Below are 23,100 nucleotides of genomic sequence, written 5' to 3' on the forward strand. Positions count from 1 at the left end.
ACGGTCGAGTTCCACTCCCAGGGGCCAACTGCTCGATTCATGTGCTGAGTTTGAATTCTTGGACTTTCCTGAACAAATCATGAATCTACTTACTTTTCCACCGCCTTTCATAACATTTTCAAGTCTGGGGCTCAGAAAACAAGTTGTGGTTCACTCATTGGAGGGGAGGGTGGGTAAAGGGGTTGATCTCAGGGTCCGCCTGTTTTTGAGCAGAAGCAGCTCAGTAAACACCTCCAGTAAGACGCTTTTTCAACATAGCTTTTCAATGACACTAAATCCACTTTGTTCTGCACTGATATCTTCACAATGTTTTTTAACTGTCAAGATCACGGAGAAAGTTAACAGTTCTTCCTTCTTGTGTCACCAGAGCGATTCTGAATTATACAGGTTCCCTTGGACAAATCAGGCAACGGAAGGCGGGCACATACCCCTCCCCCTGAACAAATAAACTGTGGAAATCTTTAATCTCTTCATCATCGTAATTACCTGTTACAGAAAGCTCATTTTTTCCATACACAGGCCTATTGGCTTACTTGTCGGCTAATCAGTAAAAGGTTGCTTTATTAAAATATCAAGGCAGTCTGCAGAGAACAAATGGGCTGCATGATGGAAGCCCTCATCCCCTAGAATAAATCTAACCAGCTGAGTCCCTCCATCAGGCCGGACAGTCCCATATCCCCGTGACTCCATACTCACTGTTCCCTCTGACAGGATGCCCCACCCTTGTAAGGCTGGGACCATCCTCTTCAGTCGTCAGCAAGGCTCTGGGTAACAGTCCCACCCAGGCGGGCTGCTCCCTGCCCCCCACGCCCCCACCCCAGGAGTCTGCCTTCAGTTCGCAGGACAGCCTGTTCCTGGCTGTTGGCGCTTCCCACTGGGGTAAATAGTTACACACGACCTCTCCCCTGCAAGGCTGCAGCTTCTAGAGAGCAGGGTTCTCGTCTTACTCATCTGTGACCCTCGGTCAGGCTAAAAGGAGAGGAACACTTTTTACTCCTCTATTAGTCTGTAATGTTTCTATCAGACACTGAAAATGCCGTCTAAGAAAACCCAGCCTTGGCAAGAAGTGCCCTCAGTTATCCCACTGGCACTTCCGTCACCAGGGCCGGGGCCGGGTGTGGCGCGCGGAAGCAGTCTTCGCTGGGGGAAACATCAAAACAAGAGCGAGCTGATGACACGACATGCCCAAAATCTGCCATCTGACTGCCTTCAACGTGGCCACCGTCCACGGCTGACACGACTCATCTCGCCCCTCCCCACGTGCACCTACTGTGCGCTGCTCATTCTTCAGACACCTACTCCCAGAAGCCACCCTGCCCCGCCAGCCCCGGTCAGGCTGCCTGCTCCCGTGCTCACAGCCCTCCATACGCTGTCGTCGCAGGAGTGCCAACACTGTGATTAAGGAAGCAGTGCCCTTGCAGGGACGTTCGCTCCAGAAGACAGGCACCTGCCTGTGGCTCAGCCCCAGGCTCCCCGGTGCCATGCCCCCAGCACCAGGCACACAAGTACTTGATGAATCTGCTGAGTGTTGGATGAATCACCAGTCTATATACCATCTGTCTCTCCCGTTGGAGACGTTCCACACGGCCGGGGTGGGCTCAGGCTTACTCACCTCACCACCCGCCACAGAGCTGTACCACCACCTCATGATGGGCACTTAACAACGAATTACCTGCTGAATGAACCAATGGGGAGCAATTCACGGATGTCTCTTCAAAACTGTCCTTGGCTTGTTACTGGGCACCTAACAGGTATGACACATGGAATGTGATTATCTTCTGTAAGCTGCTCAGACTTGTCCTAAAAACTTCCGCCATGACTGTTAAGGTTAAGTGCTCTGTATTAATATTCTCGATGCCTAAGGCACATGAACAACCACAGAAAGAGCAGGGGAAAATCCAGCCCAACCTCAGAGTAGATCAATTCAACAAGTTTCCATATCCTCATTATAGTCAAGCAGAAACCTGTCCAAGCTTAATATTACTGAAATACAAAAATGGAAAGGGCCACTTGCCCAAATTATAAACAGAAAAACACAGGACCAAATAAAAGCACATCAGCCTGGACTCAACCATAAACAGGGTACTAAAAACCTCTTCCTAAAACAACAATGACACACACTATTAGAATGGCTACAATCCAGGACCCTGACACCGCCAGGCGCTAGCGAGGGTGACAGCGACCGGAACCCTCTTTCCTGGCTCGTGGGGACACACAATGGGACGGCCACTTTGGAAGACAGTCTGGCAGCTTCTTACAAAGCAAAACATAGTCCTGCCATACAATCCAGCACTCACACTCCTGCTAGGTAGTCACCCAACTGATGTAACAATGTCCACACAAAATCAATCCTGCAGATGTGTGGCAGTGGCTTTACCCATAAGCACCCAAAACTAGAAGCAATCAAGATGTCCTCCAATAGATGGATAAACTGTCTTTCCAAACAACAGAACGTTATTCAGCAATAAAAAGAAATGAGTTATCATGCCACAAAAAGGCGTGGGTGAATCTTGAACACTCAGCAATCTGTGTTATAAAAAGGCCCGCAGGTGACTCAGGTGTGTGCCCCAGGTTGGGTCCTGACACAGGAAGTAGGTGGGGCCTGAGAACCCGGTGATGCCCAGGCTGCTGGTTTGGGGACCACACTTTGAGAATCACCGCTTTAAGAAAATCCAAGCAGTAAGCATGGCCGCACTGAGTGCTTCCTACGTACCAGGTACTCACCGTAACACACCTGTGAGAAAGGTTTTATAGTCCCTACATCAGAAAAGTGAGAGGTTGAAGAGAAAGCCAGCGGTTTTCCTCAGTCCACACAGTGACACCACAGAACTGCATGCTGTCCTGCTCTCCAAGGGCCGCGTCGCTGGACGATGTGTTTGTCCCCCAAGGCTGCTGTGACAAATTACCACAAACCAGGTGACTCAGAGCCACAGTACTTACTCCCTCGCAGTGCTGGAGGCTGGAAGTCTGAAACCCAGCAGGCCGCAGTGCAGCCAGGAGGCTGCCCCCGCTTCTTGCAGCTTGTGGGGGCTGCCAGCATTCCCGGGCTTGTGGCCACGGCACTGCGCTCTCGTCTCTTCCTGTGTGTGTCTGTGCTACTTGCCTTTCCTTTCTCTCATGGGGATGCTTAGGATGGCCTTTAGGGCCCAGCTGGACAATGCAGGATAATCCCATCTCAAAGTCCTTTGCTTAAATACATCTGCAAAGACCCTTTTGCCAAATAAGGTAATATTTACCAATACTCGGACTTAGGACAGGCTATCTTTGTGCAGCCATTATTCAACTACTACACGTATTATAAATCAAGATGACGTTCAATGGATTTCTCCCACAAAATTGTAACAGGGGGTGAAGATTTCTGACAAGGATCCGTTTTGTCCTTTCTTATAGGAATGACCACAGACAATTATACGAAGTCTGTTGTAAATATGGACTATATGACCATCTTCTAAACTATCTAAAACTCAATCACACAGTCAATAAACACATTCATCAAGCCCAGCGAGTTCAGAGGGTTCCTTTTGGAAGTTCCTGACCAGCATCTTTAAAGAGACTTTGGAGAAATTTTAGGACTAGGTTAAAGAGTTTTACAGAAATTGACCCAGCAATGTTTGCTCAGCAGCTCTCTTTTACACTGAAAATTTCCGAATTGAAGATCAAACACCTCTTTCGTTTGTTCTTCGGTTGAGGTCCACCTCTTTCAATCCATTTAAACCACTGCTTTAAACTAGCCATTTACACTAGCTTGGAAAGAGTCTACAAATAAAATTGACAGAGTACTAGGTAGAGTCTAATTGCACTCAGTCAGATGTTATCTTAAACATATGAGTATACTAAAAATATTCCACCAAACAAACGTAAAAATTTTGAAAATTTTCTTTTTGTCTCAAATTCTCTACAACTGAACTTTATTGGTTCTTTCCAAACGAATATAGGCAATATTGACAAGAACGCAGAGTGCAATATTACACAAAAAAAGAAAATGTAATCGTCAGAGTCAGAAAGGGAGGCTCTGCATTGAGACCACCTGGATTTGAATTCTGAATCTAGCGCTCTCTCAGCCGTACACCCTGCATGAGGTCAGTAACCCTGACTTAGAGAAGGGGAAACTGAGGCTTGGGAGAGCACAGTTTACATGGATTTTCTCTCCATACCAAAAGCATAAGGTATCCTTTAACCCCTTCCCACCCCCCACCCCCAAAAAAATGATTTACTACCAAGGCTTAACTGAATCAATGTTCAATTGTAAACTCTCTCTGGAAATGAAGAGTGATATCTGCCTTCCAATAAAGTGCACACTTGGAAACCTTACTGATTTATAAAATGACTTAGATCACCTGGTGATCAGCAGGTGATCTACTAGAAGTTCCATCTCTTAGGAGTTCTATTGGCCCAAGATTAACAGGAAGACCGAGCCCCCGGTGCGTCTCTCTGCCCATCAGTCAGTCAGTGCAGGCTGGAAAGGGACTTCGTGATGACACACGCAATTCTATGCAGTGAGTGACTTACCTTTTTAAAAATAAGCAAAACCAACGTAGTTTTAAAGTCAATATAAGTGAATGTCAATATTCGTGATCAATCGAGCCTCTGTAACACAGAGGTATAAACACCACAGCAAGCAAACAGTAGTCCCACCTCTGCTGGGCTGACCACCAGCCATCTGTGGGTCCCTGGTCTTCCAGCTGCTCTCTGAGACTGTTCGTGTCAAGGACTGTTCCTGCCCACCAGTCATCAGTAATTTAAGAAGCCACCCATCATTGTGCCAGCATACCTCCCCCACCCATATCAGGAAATTCTCTTAAAGAAGATAATGTTCCCACATCACCATCGTCCGAGCCAACTACAACAGCTACCCAAATGGTGAGTATTCAAACATTGCAAGTTCCAACCGGGCAAACGTAAATGGAAGGTAAGCTTGTCCTCCAAGTTCCCTGGCCCCCCTGCTCAGTCTCCTTTGCTGGGTCCCCCTCATCTCTGGGAGCCCCCCGAGCTCAGCCCAGGATCCTTGCCCTATCTCCACCAGCTCCCTAGGGGAAGCCATCTGTCACTGGCTTTAAGCACCCCTAGATGCAGATGACTCCCATCTGTACCTCCAGCTGAACCTCCCAGTCCTTCCCATCACCGAAACTATGCCAACCGCTCAGGCCACGGTTCGCTCTCCCCAGCCTCATCCCTCAGCAAGTCCTATCAGCTCGACCTTCCAAATTCACCCACCTTCCAGGCCCTTCTCAGCACTCCCTCTGCTGCCACCCCAGGCCAGTTACCTGCCCTCTTCTCTGAGTTACCACAAGCGCCTGCTCACCAATCTCCCTGCTCGCAGTTTCTTCTCCACCCACCAACCAGAGGGTCAAACCTTAGATCCGGGCACTCCTCCGCCCCCAAACCCCAGCACCTTCCCAGCGCACTCGGCCTAGGACCTAGAGCCCTGTCGCTCACACACTCCAGCCACCTGGCCTCCCTGCCGCTGGCCCTTTGCACACCCCATTCCCGCTGCTGGAGATGGTCCTCCCTGAATATAAACAAGGTACAGCTGGACCAGCACCCCCCGCCCCTCCATCACTCTATCCCCTTATCATACTTGTGTTTCTTCAGAGGGCTTAGCACCACCTGCCAGTATGTGTTTGTCCCTATTCTCTGATGTCCCCACAGAGAAGCATGAGAGCAGGCTTCGCTGTTCTCTGCTGCAGCCTGAGGGTCTAGAACTGGGCCTGTCACACAGCAGGCACACAGTTTTTTTTACAGAATTAACCATTTTAAAAAATTAAGTATGTTTGTATCACCTGAGATATGTAATTTTCCATACCCACCTTCCCCTATTAACAGGCATTCCTTGGGTGGTAAAAAAAGCATTAAGGGCCGGCTGAGTGGCGCGTTGGTTAGGAGTTGACTTGGGACACCAGCTCTGAGCAGCAGGGCCCCGGTTCGGATCCCACATAAGGGCCAGTGACACTGCGCCCTCTACAGCTAAGTTGGTGAACAACAGCTCGACCTGGAGCTGGGCTGCCGTGAGTCGCAGGCGACGGTGTAGGCTGCAGTGGAGCTGCAGTGGGCTCCCGTAAGCTACTGTGAGTGGCCGGCAGCCGGCGTGAGCTGCCAAGAGCCGCCATGAGTGGCTGCCCAGTGACCGGCGACCGACCTGCCTCACCCGGGAAGAGCGCAATGATCACAATACCAACACGGGCCAGTGAAGCAACGTCCTCCACAACTAGACTGAAGAACAAAAGGACAGCAACTTGTCTGTTCCCCTTCCCCAATTCCCCAGCGCTGTTCCCTCCCCCAATTCCCAATAAAATATTTTTAAAAAAAAGAATTAAGAATGTACTCATCTATCTTTCTGCCTTAAATAAACCACACCATTCTGAATAAAAATAAGTCTTTTGTCTTTAAAAGCAGTTTTTCTGTTGAAGGAGAATGCACAGACGAAGAAAATGTGGAACTTACAGTATTTTTCAAAAGAAAAAATGTCTGAAAACAAGTGTCAGACATCCAAGAAAATAACGCACTGATTTCTTTATCCCTGCAAGGGTTCACGGAGAGAAAACACAACAACACAACCCTCCAGGGCTGACCATGACGACAATATTAACAGTGCTAGCATGAAATTGCTGAGTGAATGCTGAAAGATTCTTTTTAGTCAGGGCAAGTTGTGCTGTAATGGTACCATTACAAATTTCGTACAGTAATAACATGGTACATTATAAGCTTGCTCAAATGATAAGCTCTTTATGAGGGCTGGAAGTCTGCAGCCCTCTCAAACAAAGACCTCTCTGTCTTTGGTTTCCTAGAAGTCAATAAGCTAAAAATCATATCCTGCACAATGGCCACTGCGGCTCCCAGCAGCCTCAGCTGCTGCAGCCTCACCCCGGGGCCCCGGGCATGGCACAGTCAGCGGGGTGCCCTGGCAGACGCAGCAACCTCGCCCTTGTGCCAGTTAGATCGCCCCTGGGTTCTCACTGCTTCTTATTCTGAAACAATTTCAGATGTATAGCAGAGGTGCAATGACAGTAGAGGGAGTTCCCATCGCCTCACCCCCCTCCCTCTCACGTTAACATCTTACAGAACCAAGCCACGCATGCCGAAACCAAGAAATGAACGTTATACAACACTGGGAACTAAACTCCAGGCTTTATTTAGATTTCATGAGTTTCCCCACTTTTCTCCTCCAACCCGGCACCCGCCAGGGCATTTAGTTGTTACGTCTCCTTGGTCTCCTCCATTCGGGGACAAGTCCTCAGTCTTCCCTTGCTTTTCATGATCCTGGAACTTTGGGGTGTCTTGTACAACTTGGGTTTGTCTGATGTTTTCTCACGACTAGACTGGAGTGGAGGCTTTGAGGGAGGACTAGCGCAGAGGTCAAGGGCCTTCTCACCCCATCACATCCGGGAGTATGTGATACCAACGACTTATTACTGCCGAGGTTAATTTAAGGTGGGGTCTGCCAGGCGATCCTACCACAAAGTGAGTATTTTTTCCATTCCCTACTCCATTCATTAAAAATGAGTCACTAAGTCCGGCCCACAGGCAAGGGGAGGGAAATTAAGCCCCAGCTCCGGGAGGGAAGATTATCAAAACCTGTGTGACTGTTAAAGCCAGCACGGCCATTAATCAATGCTTTGGAACTCCTTTTTGTAAACTGAAATTGGTTTGCTAAACAAATCTCAAGTTATGGTTCATAACAACTAACAGAAGCTGGAAAAAAAGTGGGGCTTGAGAAAGATTTATAACCAGATCACATAAACAAGACATTTGTGAAATCATCAACTTACAAAGAGGCAAAAAGATATTTAAATTTATCATTTCGTTTTAGCTTTAAAGTGCCTGTCAGTGTCATCTCTGGGTAAAAGTTATGTGTTCACGTTATCACCCCAACGGAGCTGCTTCCGTGCGTCCTCAGGGTTTACTGCTGACAACACTCACCCTGACTGGATTATCTGGCCCCACAAATCACTGCAACTAACACAGCTAAGAGGAGGGAAGAGGAGAAAACATGTAAAGCATGAACCTGTCAAACACACATGACGAGGGGACGCTGTGTGCCAAGCTGGGCGTCCTTACCAGCTGGACTCGGAGTTTCTTACTGGAAACACCAAGTCAAAACTCCTTTTCAGCAGTCACAAGACGGGCTGAACGATGTGATGCAAATCAACCAAAACATAACTTCGGTCTCTACTGAAAACATCACTGGGCCTTAAGAAACGCAGGAAGAGCACAAATGGCATCGATGGTTCGGAAGCATGAGCGAGCAGAGGACATCCCCGGACAAGCGTGGAAATAGTGACGCTCAGCAGACACCCCCTGCCAAGGGTCCGGTTCGGGGTTTGGGTTTGGCAATTTGCTCTGTGACAAACATCTCAAGTGGTTCTCTTGTGCATGGTCTCCCTCTGATATAAGAGCTCTGGGCAACGCTGATACACACAAATACACACATTCGACTTTCCCACTGAAAAAGGTCCCTGTGTCACCCAAGTTTGAGAAACCCTGGTTTACACAGCCTTACCTCCAACTGTTTATTCCTAATCCAGACCACAGTGCTCCCAGAAAGCTCATTCCTGCCTTCATTAGTCATTACTTTTTAGATGTCACATAGGCTTAGCAGTTCAACATAGATGACTAAATACTGGAATTAAAACCTTTAAAAAGCTTTAATGTTGCCATCTCTAGACCTCTTGTAATGTGGAAGAATCCCATCCTGACCATTCGGAATCGTACAGAACCAGGACGCACTGTGTCCCCGACTCACTCCACCTGCCCTATCTGTCCCACGGCCCCTCCACGCTGTCCTATGTGCCCTGGTTAATTGCTGGTGTACTATCATTGGGTAGTGAGGCCTTTTTCATATAGATCAGCCCATTTTCACATACTGATAAGTTCTTAGAGCTCATTTTACCCTTATTACCTGAAAATGGCTTTAACAGCCTTTGAATACTGACAGGCAATTGAAAAGGTAGACTGTCCGCTTATAACAGGATTGGGGTGATGACATCTATGACCTCAATCTTTTCAACTATACAGGAAATGCTCATCAGCTGTACCTTATAATAAAGAAAATGATGTATTGAACCACCTCCTGATAATATGGCTATAAGCCCTTTTCTATCAACTGAACATAAGTTAAATATGCCTGTTGATTGATATGACCTTCCTGTAAGAAAGATGATCAATATATAAAGCTTAGAATATCTCTAATATACTCCTACCAAAGCTGAACATTATGAAGACACATCAATTTGCCTTTAAACCCACCCATCCGCCCTCCCAACCTCAAGACCTTGACATACCAGATGGTCAGGCCATTTTGGAGATGTTTATGTGTCTACAGAAGGTTTTGTTTTGCCAGGAAAATAATTACAAGTTTAAAGCAACTAACTTCTCCCTTTTTGGTAAACTCTGATTTGTTTTGTCAGAAGAGTCTTCTCTAAATGGTAAAAGCAAAAAACCAGGGATTCCAAGACCACGATGCCGCCACAAATCATATTCCAGGACTGATTTATTCAGGTCTGGATCTGCAAAGTCCTGGGGATGAGTTCTGAACGGCTTCATCTTCAGATCCCTGGGGGTCTCCGCCAACAGCCCCAGCAGCTCACAAGCACTGGCTCTGTGCCAAGCGCCAGCTATGGCAACACGCGTCATGTCAGTGAGTCCTTGAAACAGTCCTGCAAATCGGCGATTTCTGATCCCCTTTTTGAAGAACATTAAGATCCAGGGAAATCAGGTTCCTTGCTGCCCATGGTCACACAGCTGGTGAAGAATGAGGCGATGAACTGTGATTCGAGCCCAGGCCAACTGGGCCCTAATGAATGTCACCACTCCTTTGCGTCCTTCAATACTCATGCCACTTGGCCTCACCCTTCACCTCCCTCCCCTTGTTCTCACACTCCAGCCACATCGTCCCCTTGCTACATCTAAACACGTCGCACACACTACTCTTTACTGTCGTCTCTCTGCACCCGGTGCAGCCCCCCCAGAACATAGGAGAACAGGGCCTGTGCTCTCTGCATTGTTATGTCCCCAACGAGGACAGTGCCCAGATCACAGCACATTTTCAAATTTTATTTGAAAAAAAAAAAACAAATGTATGTGCATATAGGAACTGGTTGGAAGTCTTTCTAATTTTTAGGGTACAACTCCCTGATTTCTTAATTAAGCAAAGGATAACAGGATACCCAGAGTGATTTATCTAATTGAAAAAAGGAAATTTAAGCTATGGAAGCTAAGGCCCCAGAATGGATGGTTTGAGGTGACATCAACGCAAATGGTGAAGTAAAGACCTCCAAAACTTCTCTCCTCCGTAAAAGCAAAGAGAACACAGGCAAAACTTGTCTGAGGCAACCTTTTCAGGCCTCTGGATATTGGCCAAAGGTGTGCAGTAATCCAGGAAGCATTTATGCAAGAAAAATAGTGAAATTTTGGTAACAACAGCGAGCTTTGTAGCATTTTAACTCGCCTGGTTTCTATTCCTTGTTCCCCAGCAATGTGGGAACCTTGAAAACCAACAGTCCATAATCACGGTGCAAACCAGCAGCCTGGCAGCCACTGGAGGGGGCAGAATGGGGCTGGACCGCCTTCAAAGCCCCACACCCAGGGAACTGGCAACTTCACTGTCTGGTGGTTCCCTAGAAGATCCCAATTGCAATGTCTTCACTTGACCTAGTTCAGAGCCCCTTCACTGCACACAGGCTGGGGGAGTGGGGTTAAAGAGGAGGTATTTGTTAAAAACAATCGCAGGCAATTGTCGCCTGGTGCTGGCCAACAGTTTGGGCAAAACATAAGCTAACCGAAAAGCCAAAAAAGAAAAGCTGGGGTGTGAGGTGTCCATAAGGGGCTTTGAGACGTTTGAATACATTCCTGGGAATCTAAGGCCATGCACACATGTGGAGCTGTGCATGCGCCCAGGGAAGACCTGAGAAGACCCCAAGCTCTCACGTGGTTGACCCTGAGTCAAGCAGAAGGTGAGGCGAAGGAAAAGCTGAAAACCGTGTGATGAGCATTGAAGGCAAGTGCCGACAGGTACACAGAACCCCTCGGCAAAGCGTAGGAGACTTCTCAGTTCCAGGTATCTAAGGATATCTCCATCCAATCATTAGCTGACCACTAAGCAAACCAAGCAGAGGTTTTAGTGACCACACACAAAAAAGAATCCAGACGTAACAGAATTAGTACTAAAATAGTCATTAAATAAACAACAGCAATGACATGAAACCCTAGGGAAGGAACAGAACCCGATGTCCAGACTTGCTATATTATTTAAAATGTCCAGTTTCCACAAGAAATTATGAGACATGCAAAGAGGAAAGAAAGTATAGCCCACCCATACACAGGGGAAAAGAGCAGGCAATAAACAGATATAACTATTTTTTTAAAAAAAAAAGCCAAATAGAAATTCTGGAGTTGAAAAGTACAAATGGAATGAAAAATTCACAATAGATTTGAATGGGTAGAAGAATTAGCAAACCCAAAGACAGACTCAAGAGTAGAAAGAAAAAAGAACAAAGAAAAATAAACAGAGCCTGAGCATCATGGCAGTCCCAGAAGGAGAACAGCAAGGAAAAGGAGAGAAAGAATATCTGAAGAAATAACAGCTGAAAACTTCCAATTTGATGAAAAACAACCCACACACCAAAGAAGTTCAACGAACTTCTAGTACAATACTCAGAGAGCCACACCTAGACACATCACAATCAAACTGTTGAAAGCCAGACAGAATCTTGAAAGCAGCAAGCATGAGAAGCAACTCATCACATACAAGAGATCCTCAATAAGATTAACAACTGATTTCTCATCAGAAACCATGGATACCAGCAAGCCTCCATTCAAAGTGCTGAAAGAAAAAGGCTGTCAATCAAGATTGTTGATATAGATAGCAACAAAAACATCCTCCAAAAGTGAAAGAGAAATTAGGACATTCTCAGAGAAACAAAACTGAGAATGTTTCACTAGCAAACCTGCCTTATGAGAAATATTAAAGGGAGTCTTTCAGGCTGAAATGAAAGGAGACTAGACAATAACTCAAATATGCATGAACAAAGAGCCCAATAAGGGTAACTACACAGGTAAATATGAAAGACAGTATACATATATTTTTTTGTCTGTGACTTTTTTCCTCTAATCTGATACAAAAGACAACTGCATAAAGCAATAATTATAAATCTGTGTTGACAGGCATACAATGTATAAAGATATAATTTGTATGACAGTAACAGCATAAAGGAGTGGAGTAAGAACTGAGCTATATAAAAGCAAGGATTTTCTATACTACTGTTATTAAGTTGTAACAACTTAATACAACCTGAACTATGTGGTTATCAATTAAGATGTTAATTGTAACACTCAGGACAACTTCTAAGAAAATAACTCAAAAAAACTAAAGTAAAAGAAATGAATGACAAAAGAGGAAAATGTATACAAAATATCTTTTTAACACATAAGAAGGCAGCACTGGGGAACAAAAAAGACATAACATAGAAAACAAAGCAAAATGACAGACATAAATTCTACCATCAGTAATGATATTAAATGTAAATGGATTAAACATTCCAATTAAAAGGCAGAACTGGAATAGATTCAAAAAATGATACAACTACAGATATCGCGAGTTCAGTTTCAGACCACTGCAATAAAGCTAATAACACAAAAATGTGAATAACACAAATTTTTTGGTTTCCCAGTGCCTATAAAAGTTATGTTTACACTATACTGTAGTCTATTAAGTGTGCAAAAGCATTATGTCTAAAAATAACAATGTATACACCTCAATTAAAAATACTTTATTGCTGGGCCAGCCAAGTGGCTCAGTTGGTTAAGAGCTCACTCAAGAGTCTGAGCTCTGAGCAACAGCGGTTCAAGTCTGGCCCGAGCTGAGTTGCTGCTGAGCTGCCAACAGGTGGCAGGATGGCTCAGCTTAAAAAAAAAACAAAAAACCTTTATTGCTAAAAAAATACTAACCATCACCTGAGCCTTCAGTGAGTCATAATCTTTTTGCTGGTGGAGGGTCTTACCTTCCATTTGTAAAAAACAAAATTATCTGTACAGAGCAATGAAATGAGTGCCTGTGTATGCTATCTCCAAAAAACACACTTTAGATTCAAAGACACAGATAGGCTGAAAGCAAAACAATGGAAAAAATACACCATGCAAATGATAACCAAAAGAAAGCTGGAGTGGTTATACTAGTGTCAGACAAAAAAGACTGTAAGACCCCCCCCAAAAAAAAACAACAACAACAAAACTGATTAAAGAAAAAGAAACTAATGATGAAAGGGTTCATCCAAACAGGAAGATGTTACAGTTATAAACACATATGCACCTAACAACAGAGCCCCAAAACACACAAAGCAAAAGCTACTATAATTGAAGGGAAGAATAGACAATTCAACAGTAATACTGGAGACTTCAATATCCCAACTTTCAATAATGGATAGAACAACTAGACAGACAGCAATGAGGAAAGAGAACACTTGACCAGCATATAAACCAACTAGACCTAACAGATAGCTAGCTAGCTATAGAACACCCTACCCAACAACAGCAGAACACACCTTCTCCTCAAGTGCACACAGAACATTCTCCAAGGTACAACATACGTTAAGCCATAACAAAGTCTCAATAAATTGAAAAGAACTAAAACAACACCAAGTTTGGGCTCCAACCATATGGCATGAAATTAGAAACCAATAACACAATGGTTGGTCTTAGACTGCTGTACGGTACATGGTCTCACTTTTTCTCATTTTCTACTTCCCCTTCATGTCCTTCCTGCTCGCTGCTAGAAGTCGTTATATAGTAACCCCTTCTGGGGGTGCTATCTGCCCCTCTAATCCGTTGGAAGCTTGGAAACTGAACCACCAAACTTGCAAAACAAAAGATAAGGCTCAGTATACGACGACAGGGGCCCTGCTTTGAAGAAATGGGCAGCATCAGTGCTCAGCATCTGGAGTATCAATGCCTGGCCAGGGAAGTTCATGGGCAGCCTAACGGTGTGAGCAAGGCACCACTACTCTACATGACAGCTCCAGACAACCAGCAGTTAAGAAATTATGTCTTCCATAATTAAAGAAAAAACCCCAGGCTTCTGATGCAAGGATGTTCAACACTGCTCAATAAGTCAGTGAGACTAAAAAGGACAACTTTCTCTTTTTACACATTTTGCCTTAAACTTCCATTTTCCTTGATGGTATGCCTTCCCATAAAAAGAACATCACTGATATTGCCCTTCCCTGTTTTATAAACCGCATAACAGCGTCTGGCCAATGACGGCCGCATATACACCAGGGGTGTACCATACAGCCTAGTGCGCAGTAGGCTGTATCATTGCAGTTTGTGTAAGCACACTCTGTGAGGCTCACGCAAAGACAAAAGTCACCTGCAGGACGTATCCCCAGCGTTAAGCAGCACACGTCTGTCTTTAAAATCAGTATCATAGGGTTTTACACTTAAATTTTTTTTTCATCTATTTCATGAACATGTATTCTTGTCTCCTCAAAGTCGACCCAAGTCCCCGAGGGAAAAAAAGGCTGTTCACATTTCATTCTTCTTTTGCAATTTCCTGCCGGTTCAGAGGGCAGTGCTGGGCCCACTAATGATCCCTTAACGAACACTTACTGGTTAACTCAGCGTCACAACCAGTATATTCAAACATGTTCTACTCGTGGGTGTGCCAAGATACTGATTCCTTCAGGTTTTGGAGCAGGGGGTGTAGTGGTTAGGGGTTGGGGGAGCAGGAACCCTTTGGGGGCACTCGCCTCAGTGTGTGTGCCCTGATGTGAAAAAGGCTGGGAAACGTCGGGGTAAATGACAGATGAGAAACACTCCTGAAAAGAACTGGGAAAAGCCTGAATGTCCATAAAAAAAGGATGACGCTCTTTATGTGCCGAATGGAAAATCTCCCCAGACATGTAAGTGAAAACCAGCAAGATGCAGAGAGTGTGTAGAAGACGCTACCATTCATGTAAAAGGGGAAAGATATGCAAACTTATGGCTTATAAGTGTGCCTGGCAGATCTGTAAGGATATGCTGACTCACAAGAGGAACCCAAGGGCCGGCGCTAGAGGTGGGAAGACGTGTTCCAGGAAACCCTTGGTACTTTTGAATTTTGAATCATGTGACAGCATTAGCTATTAAAAAGACAATACATGTTTGCAAGTTGCCCAATCCATCTATACCTAGCTCCAACATTCATTAGCAATGATTATTTTCTACCCCAAACACCTTCATTACTCATCAAACATTGAGGGAATGTAATAAAAGCCAGGTCTGGACGCTGATGACCCAGCTGGGTTCCATTTGTGAAAACCCACTGTGTTCTACATGTATTAATGGTTTGTGCACTTTCCCACAGCTCTAATATGCTTCCATAAAAAGTTAAAAATACAGTCGGTTACTTAGGTCAATTTTCTTTTTGTTCCCTCGTACTAAAAGGGTAGTATATTTCATGTATTCACCCAAATAAAATAAATTATTGTTTTAAAATTTTCAATAATGTTTCTCAAAAAAAAAAAAAAAAACTCTGGTATAACTTGCGTTAGTAACGCTGACCCTGGGTGACACGGGGAAGCAGGCCTGCCAGCTCTTCCCGAGCGTTTCCAGCATATGAACAAGCTCAAGGCCCATTCGCCACTGGCTGCTGGGTCTTCACAGTGGGAGGGTTCAAACAAGCCTTGAGAAGCGCTACTGAAAACTGCCTTCTGGCTTACTACATTGAAATCACGGTTTTTCATTATGAAAATGGAGTCTTTAAAGCCACTTATCGAAAATGCCAAGGTCATAAAAGACAAAGAAAGAGTATGTGCCAATGTTCCAGGCTCAAGGAGGCTAAGGAGACATGACAACCAACTGCTGTACCAGACCCTAGGCTGGATCCTGTCATGGAGAAGGAAAAATTGTTACATGGGACTTGACTGAGTCAACAGATAAAATTAGAATATAAACAGTAGGTTAAAGTACCCATGTTAAATTTACTTAAGCTGTGGTTATGGAAGAGAATTTCCCTGTTCTTAGTCAAAATCCATTGACGTTATTTAAAGTAAAGGGCCACAATGTTAAGCTACTCTCAAATGGTGGGGGGTTGGCCTACGTCTCTGAAAATGGGGGGAGGGGAGATACTGGAGAACACAAGCAAATAATAACGCAAACGGAGTGAGATATTAACAGGTTACTCTGGGTATAGGGTGTATGGATGTTCTTTGTACTTGTTTTTTCTTTTGTAACTTTTCTGTGATTTCCAAATAAAGTTTTTTAAAGTTGCGTATTAGCAAATAACCACCAAAGTAATCAAAACAAGCTCAGAAATGAATCTGGGTTTTGATGATGACAGTTGCACAAGCCATTTTAATTATGTGAAACTGTAATCCTAAGGTATTATTGCAATTTGCAAAAATAAAAAAAAAATACACCTTCTGGCTAGGTTTATAAGAGGACTAAATAAGTACCTTCCAAGACCCAAAGCTTAACGTAATTACCTTTAACATAAAACTCCACCTCAGTAACTTCTCATAATGTGAGCCTTAATGGAGAAACTAGATTTAAGGAAGTTTAATAAAAGTTCCTCACCCACATGAGGGATTTATCTCACTTGAGTGGCGAACATAATAATAAATCCTAATAATGACTTGGGTTAGATGCATTTAGAGCCATCCAAAGAAAGAGACAAAAGAAATCAAAGGTCTAGTAAAATGTAAATTTCCCAATAAACAGATTTCTTAAAAAATTATAATGATGAGGAACTACACATGAAAGGCAAAACTTTAAATTCACAGAAAAATATATAGGAGAAAATTCCTGTCACCCAAAGAAGGGAAGCATTTCTTAAACAAGACACAAAAAGCACAAACCATCCAGGGAAAGAATGATAAGTTAGCCTACACTTAAATTCACAATTTGTATGATAAAAATACCATATTTAAAGTGAAGAGAAAAACCACATTCTGGGAGAAGATGGTCTCCAACAATGGAGAGAGGGTCAGCTGGTACAAGCCCTGTGGTGACAGGGTAAGCCGCAGGATCTAGGAAAGTCTCCGCTGTCCCCAGGCATTTAAAGCAATGAAAAGCAGAGGTGTCATGGGCTGACTGGCCCCGCTCCCCCGGACATCCCAAACAGGGACAGAGCACCACCCAAGGTTCCAACTTGTGTCCCACCAGATCCCTTAAGGTAATGAGGTCATTTACCAGACACACCAAGGGTCCAGACAGGGTAACTGAAAACTTGGGCGATTACATCTAATAGGGGGAGAACAGTCTGAACACTGTCTCCCAGCCCCTGCAGCCCCAGGATGACACCTTCAAGGAACTAACCTCAGGACACTGGCTCTCCTGGTGGCTACCCAGCAGGATGTAAGATACTACAGCATGACAGCACTAAGACACGTAGCTTTTGAAATTCTCTCTCAAATACAGGCCTAGCCTCTACAATTCCAGCAGGAAGGCTAGATTCCCAGCGATCAGGGGTAACAGAAAGCATTCCAAAATACACAAGGCATTACCTAGTTTAACCATAATGAAACATGTTAAGGTCATAACTACTTCATTAAGGATGGGGAAAATGCAGAAACACTGCCAGTTGTGCTGGGCTTAAAACTGCCATGAAATACCCAAACAGCTTTCCTTGCTGCAAAAATCCATGAAAACAGAGGTTCCTCCTAGATTCAGTGAGCAACAGCCTGTGCGGGGAGGGTGAGGGGGCTGGCACACAGAGATTAGAGGGTTTGTTCATATCACACTTGGGATTTAAAATGTATCTTTTATAATTAGAAAGTACATGAGGACTACTTCCTGTACACTTGAAAATGTCCACGTCCCTAAAAGTTCAAGTGAAAGAAACACTTCAAGGGATCAGGAGACATTTAAAAGCCAGTCTGGGGTGCAGGCAAGTACAGGCAAGAATACTATTCCTTTACCCAAGTGCTTCAGAAAATTAACTCAGAAGAAAAGCTAACAATCTGCATCAGAAAATCTGTTTCTTTTTCTTGGACAAAAGGCCTAGCAATTCCCTCTGCTCCTCACAACCATCAGTAGTGCCATAGATCTCAACACAGCACAACCTAAATAATTTTTTCCACTCTGACTAATAATATCAGATCCTGCAAACACAGGCGAGAGGTGCACATCTGCCAATAAAAACAGAAAAGTCAAAAGCTGACTCCTATTCTCTAGAACTATTAAAGAGAAATTATCTACAAGTAGACTTCCTTCAAAAAAATCGCATCTTTATGGCAAGAGAACTCAGAAATCACCTACCACCTATTCTGAGAGGATTACAGATTACAACAACTGTCGAAAAAGTCAAGGTTTAAAACAAATGCAAAGCCCAATGCTATCGGCTTTTTTTTTTTTTACATCATTACTCATTTTATGAATTCAAAACATGGAAGTTTCTAGGCTGTGCGGGTCAGCGTGACCAGATGAGGAAAGTCAGGCCTTTGGGAGAACAGGGAAAATACCCCAACACATGAGCGGCATCAGCAGAAGTGACTGGACAAATTTTCTGGATCGTCGTGAACCCATCATTGTGAGCTGCAGCAAACCGTTTATCTTTTCTTCGGGCCCCAAATGCCCTTATTTATTAACTAAGGAATCAAAAGCGTAGAAGGGCATGTTCTACGTAACAAGAGGCAACTGAAATTAAAACACGAAGGTAAATTGTGCAATGGCAACCCCCGCGTTAAGCCTTAAGGCGGACACACCGCCAGTCGCCTCTGACTGGCTCAGACCTACCGACCAGGCTAACAGACCGGGTTCCCGCCTTACCTCGTAGGACCAGACGCACTGCACGCCCGCGAACCTGCGCACGCAGCGCCCCACCTCCACGTCCTCGTGGGTGGTGTACATCTCCCGCAGGCACTTCCCGATGTGCGGCGCCATCCTGCGGAGCACCTCCCGGCTCATGATCACGCCCGGGCCCCCCATGCAGAAGTTCTCGCCCGGCTCCAGGGCCAGTTTGCCCATCTCCTCCGTGGTGCCCAGGCCCGTCTGCCCGAGAAACAGGGGCTCGCTGCTGTTCAGACTCCTCAGGAAGTTTTCCAGGCGGTCCCCTTTGATGTAAACGTCATCGTCCGCTCTCATAAACCACTCGTACTTGTCCAAATAGTGGTCGTGCACGTACTTGAGCATCATGAAAGACTTCTTCTGGGGCGGGTACGAGTCGTCCACGCCCCGCAGGGGCACGATGGGGATGGGGATGGAGGTGTCGGAGCCCTCGCTCGAGAAGAATTCGACTTTCCCAGGAATTGTCTTGGACCAGGTTCTGGAATTGAAATGATAGCAGTGAGAGCAGTTCACGCCAAGCTTTCCATTCCCAGAAAGTCACGTATCTGCTTATGCTGAATGATTCATTGTGTGTTTAAAGGGATGATAAGAAGCTACTTGATCTGCTCGCTTCCCCACAGCCCACATTCATTTTCAAAAGAATCCCAACAAAAAATAATGATGAAATGTTAAACTATTTCCAGGATAACAGTTTCAGCTGCAGCTGAAAACAATTGCCAGGCCAGCAAGGACTAAATATTCCAGTTAATTTTCTGACTCCGCTCTATAAAACAATAAAAAATAGAACTGCTCACTCAACACATTTTCTCTGACTGCCCATCGAGCACCGAGGATGTGCTAAGACCGGGATGCAGTGGTGAGCAAAACAAAACCCAACTCATGGAGCTCACACACTCATCAAGAGAGTCACACGACGTACGTGTGGCTGTGAACAAGCCCCTGAAAACAAGGCTCCCAGTCCTACAGAACATAACCAAAGGACGCAAACAGGACACAAACCCAGAACGCAGTGTGGGGGCAAGCTGGGCGGGGAGGACCGAGGCACACGGGGGGCTTTTCTGCTCCAAAAGCCACAGGAGCCAATGACAGGACGGGGCACATGGGAGATGAAGGGCTGCAGATTCTGAACCCCCAGGGGTAGAGGAGGGGCAGAAGGGGACCTCAGTGAGCTGCTACTTGAGCCCACAAGAGTTTCTAGGGGACTGCTCATCCCACTGAGAGGGGAAACTGGTGCTCAGTCCAAAGGACACAAGGCCGTTTTCCTTAGACGTTTTTTATACTATGTATTTAGAGCTGAAGTAGCCATGCGACAAAAATGCATTCATACAGACGACTTCTAGGAAAAACCTATCACAGAGGGCAAGTCGAATAGTAAATTTAGCCTTAATAAGATCAAAATGCCCAAGTTCCCAGATGATGTCCTCCCCAATAGATTTTTATTCAACTGTTACAACTGTGTTTATTAGCGTGAAAAGTGACTTGAAGGATCAAACACACATATCTCTAAGGGAAAGTCTTAGGAGAGAAATCTCTGAAAACAGGAGAGAAATGGGGAGGGTTTAGGGGTGGGTAAAGAGGACCCTCACTTTTATTCTGTGTGTCTCTGTACTGAGTGAAATTGCTATGGGCATGATATTACTTTGGGGAAAAGGGGTGGAATTTAATTGCGATAAAATATATATAGCCTGAAATTTACCATTTTACCCATTTTTAAATATAATGATCGGTGTGGCATTAAGGACATTCATACTGTTCTGCAACTAAATATTACCACCATCCATTCTCTGGAAGTTTTTTCATCTTGCAAACGTAAATTTCTAATGCATGGCGTTACTTTCATTAACTTTTAAAACAATCTACAATGAAGCACTTAAATAATTACTGACTTTTAATTCTCCTCCTAACCCAAATAAATATAAAGAATATAAAATGACTTCAAACTTATCTCATTCAAGCAAAGGAAAAATTTGATGGGTCTGAACTTTCAGTCAAACATACTTCTCAAAAAGTCCAAAGATTAAACATACATATATCGTTTCCCATCAAATCTAGGATTTCAACTGTACGATGCACCACTGTTTTAGGTACCAATAATAAAGAAAACAAAACACTAATCATAATCACATGATGCCAGCAATTGTAAAATGCACCCTGACATCAGAGAGGCTAAAATGTGAAAAAGGAAATGTGCATCTTAGGATGGAAGTAATACAGCAGTTGCAATGTTTCTCCCTTAATGCCTGTAGATTTTAAATGGACCTTATGCCACTTTCAGAACTCTTTAACAAGGAGTTCAGCATATGTGGAGCCCAACGGGACTACAGATGCTGTACCAGGAACTGTACTTCATTTTCACAAAGAATATGCCCCTAAAAAAAAAGGATATAAAGTAAATATAGCAGGGGTGGGGCAATGAATTTAAAGAGAACCCAAGCCCTCCCACAGAGAAAAGTCCATTTAAAACTGCAAATGAAGCGCCACGTCCCTAGACTGTATGATAACCTGAACGGTCTCTGGCACGGTAACAAGTGGAGGGGAGGCAATTTGCAGCCTGGAGAAGTCAGTGATGACGAAAACTTGTACCGAGAAGACCCCCATTCATGTCAAGGAGCCCCTGGTTCCTCCCCTCATGGAGAAATGATTTTTGTTTGGCAGTCACAACATTCTTTGAAAACAAATAATTTCAGTGCTTGGCATGCAATAGAGGTAAAAAAATACTGCCCACTCGTGTGATGTGACTTAAAGATGTCATGTGCGCGCGCGCGCGTGTGTGTGTGTGTGTGTGTGTGTGTATGCTCAAAAAGGCAGAAATCGTCTCTCGTATCTTTGAGAAATTTCCAGATGAGCTTCTCTCATTTTGCATAAGCCACACTAACATTTCCTACCATTCCTACATTCAGAAAGAAATCAGCTTGAACCACAGCCAGAAAACAAGTAAGAGGCAAAATGCACAGGCATGCTGGAGTTGAAATATACCACCATTCATGGCACTTCTGAAATATACTAGTTTCAAGCTCAATAGTCTGTTATTTTACAATCGATTTTAAAAGGATAAGGAATAAAATCAACTTGACTTTAGCTTCTACCCAACTGCTTCTGAACTAAAATGTGATTAATAAAACAGACCAAGTTCAAAGTAATACTAAAGTAGCCAACCCGAGAAGCCATTAAAATACTAAAGCACCACACCGTTATTTGGGGCATGGGGTAGGAAGGACATCTCCTGTCTTCAAAGGAACAACCTACAGAGGAGACAAGGCATAGATAGTGTAACGGTCAAGAGCACAGGCTCTAGAATCAGGCTGTTGGGGTGAGAATCCAGCCTTCACTTTGGGCAAGTTACTCTGTGCCTCACTTTCCTTATCTGTAAACGGGGGGCAATAATAGTCCCTGCCTCACAGGGTTGTGACGGTTAAACGGATGATATACCCAAAGGGTTTGGACATCGGCCTGGCAGGCAGGAAGCGTTATATAAGTGTGGCTTACTAGGGAAGAAAGAAGTTTGCAAATAAATAAGGGAGTGAAAGAGAAAAGGAGGGAGACAGGAAAGTGTGGGCTAAAACGTGGACTAGTCAGTTTCGATTACACAAGGGAGGGAAAATAATATGGAAAATGCCTCTACTCCCATTTCTGGCTAAAAACCTAGCACTCAAGCTATATATTAGAATTGTTTTACGATCAATCTCAGACAGTGTTAGGGTTAAAGCCTAACAAGACTTTCAACTTGAGTGTTTTCACTTAAAGCGCCAGAATCCTTCATATTAGACTGAGGATCAAAATTCCTGTTAGTCTCCACCTGCCCCACCAGACAGAATACGGCTCTAGAAGCAGCATTCCCATTACAGCCATCACTGATGCGAATTAATGCCTAAACTATGACTTGAAATGATGTCATTTGTCCAAGAAGAGAAACAATTAATTTTAAAGGCAGACAATCTAACCTCACAGCATCCTTAAAAGCCTCTCTGCAGTTTTATGGTAAATCCACCCGTTTATCTTTTCCTTTTTAGGGAACCCAGGGCAAAACCTCAAGTTGCCCTTTTCTGTTCTTAAATGACTGGTGGTTTGAGGGAAATCTCTCAATATGAAGTTTCTGTAAATCCTCCAATCTTAAGAAAAATGATGGTCTTTTCACGCAGGGAACCTTTACTTTAAACAGCTCCACCAAGTTAAAGAGCTCTGAACATAAATTGTGATTCACTGCCCTGGGGGAAGAGTGGAAGTGCATTCATAATTTCAAAGAAACAAAGGAAATGCTGCTGAAGAAACAAGCTGGCTCTCCTTCTGCGATAAAAACAGGTCAGTTCCTTAATTTTTATAAGCAAATGTCAACTTTGCCACCGA

General features: G+C 44.3%; 1 protein-coding gene across 1 annotated transcript in view; it reads right to left on the minus strand.

Moving 5' to 3' along the window:
- CHSY1 (chondroitin sulfate synthase 1) overlaps positions 1-23,100 on the minus strand; it is a 61,394-nt gene that overhangs the window by 28,358 nt on the left and 9,936 nt on the right. The window contains exon 2 of the mRNA XM_019637833.1: positions 18,739-19,234. Within this exon, the coding sequence (XP_019493378.1) occupies positions 18,739-19,234 (496 nt within the window). The remainder of the gene's footprint in view (positions 1-18,738; positions 19,235-23,100) is intronic.

The sequence above is a fragment of the Hipposideros armiger genome, unplaced genomic scaffold, assembly GCF_001890085.2.
Source record: "Hipposideros armiger isolate ML-2016 unplaced genomic scaffold, ASM189008v1 scaffold_35, whole genome shotgun sequence".
NCBI lineage: Eukaryota > Metazoa > Chordata > Mammalia > Chiroptera > Hipposideridae > Hipposideros > Hipposideros armiger.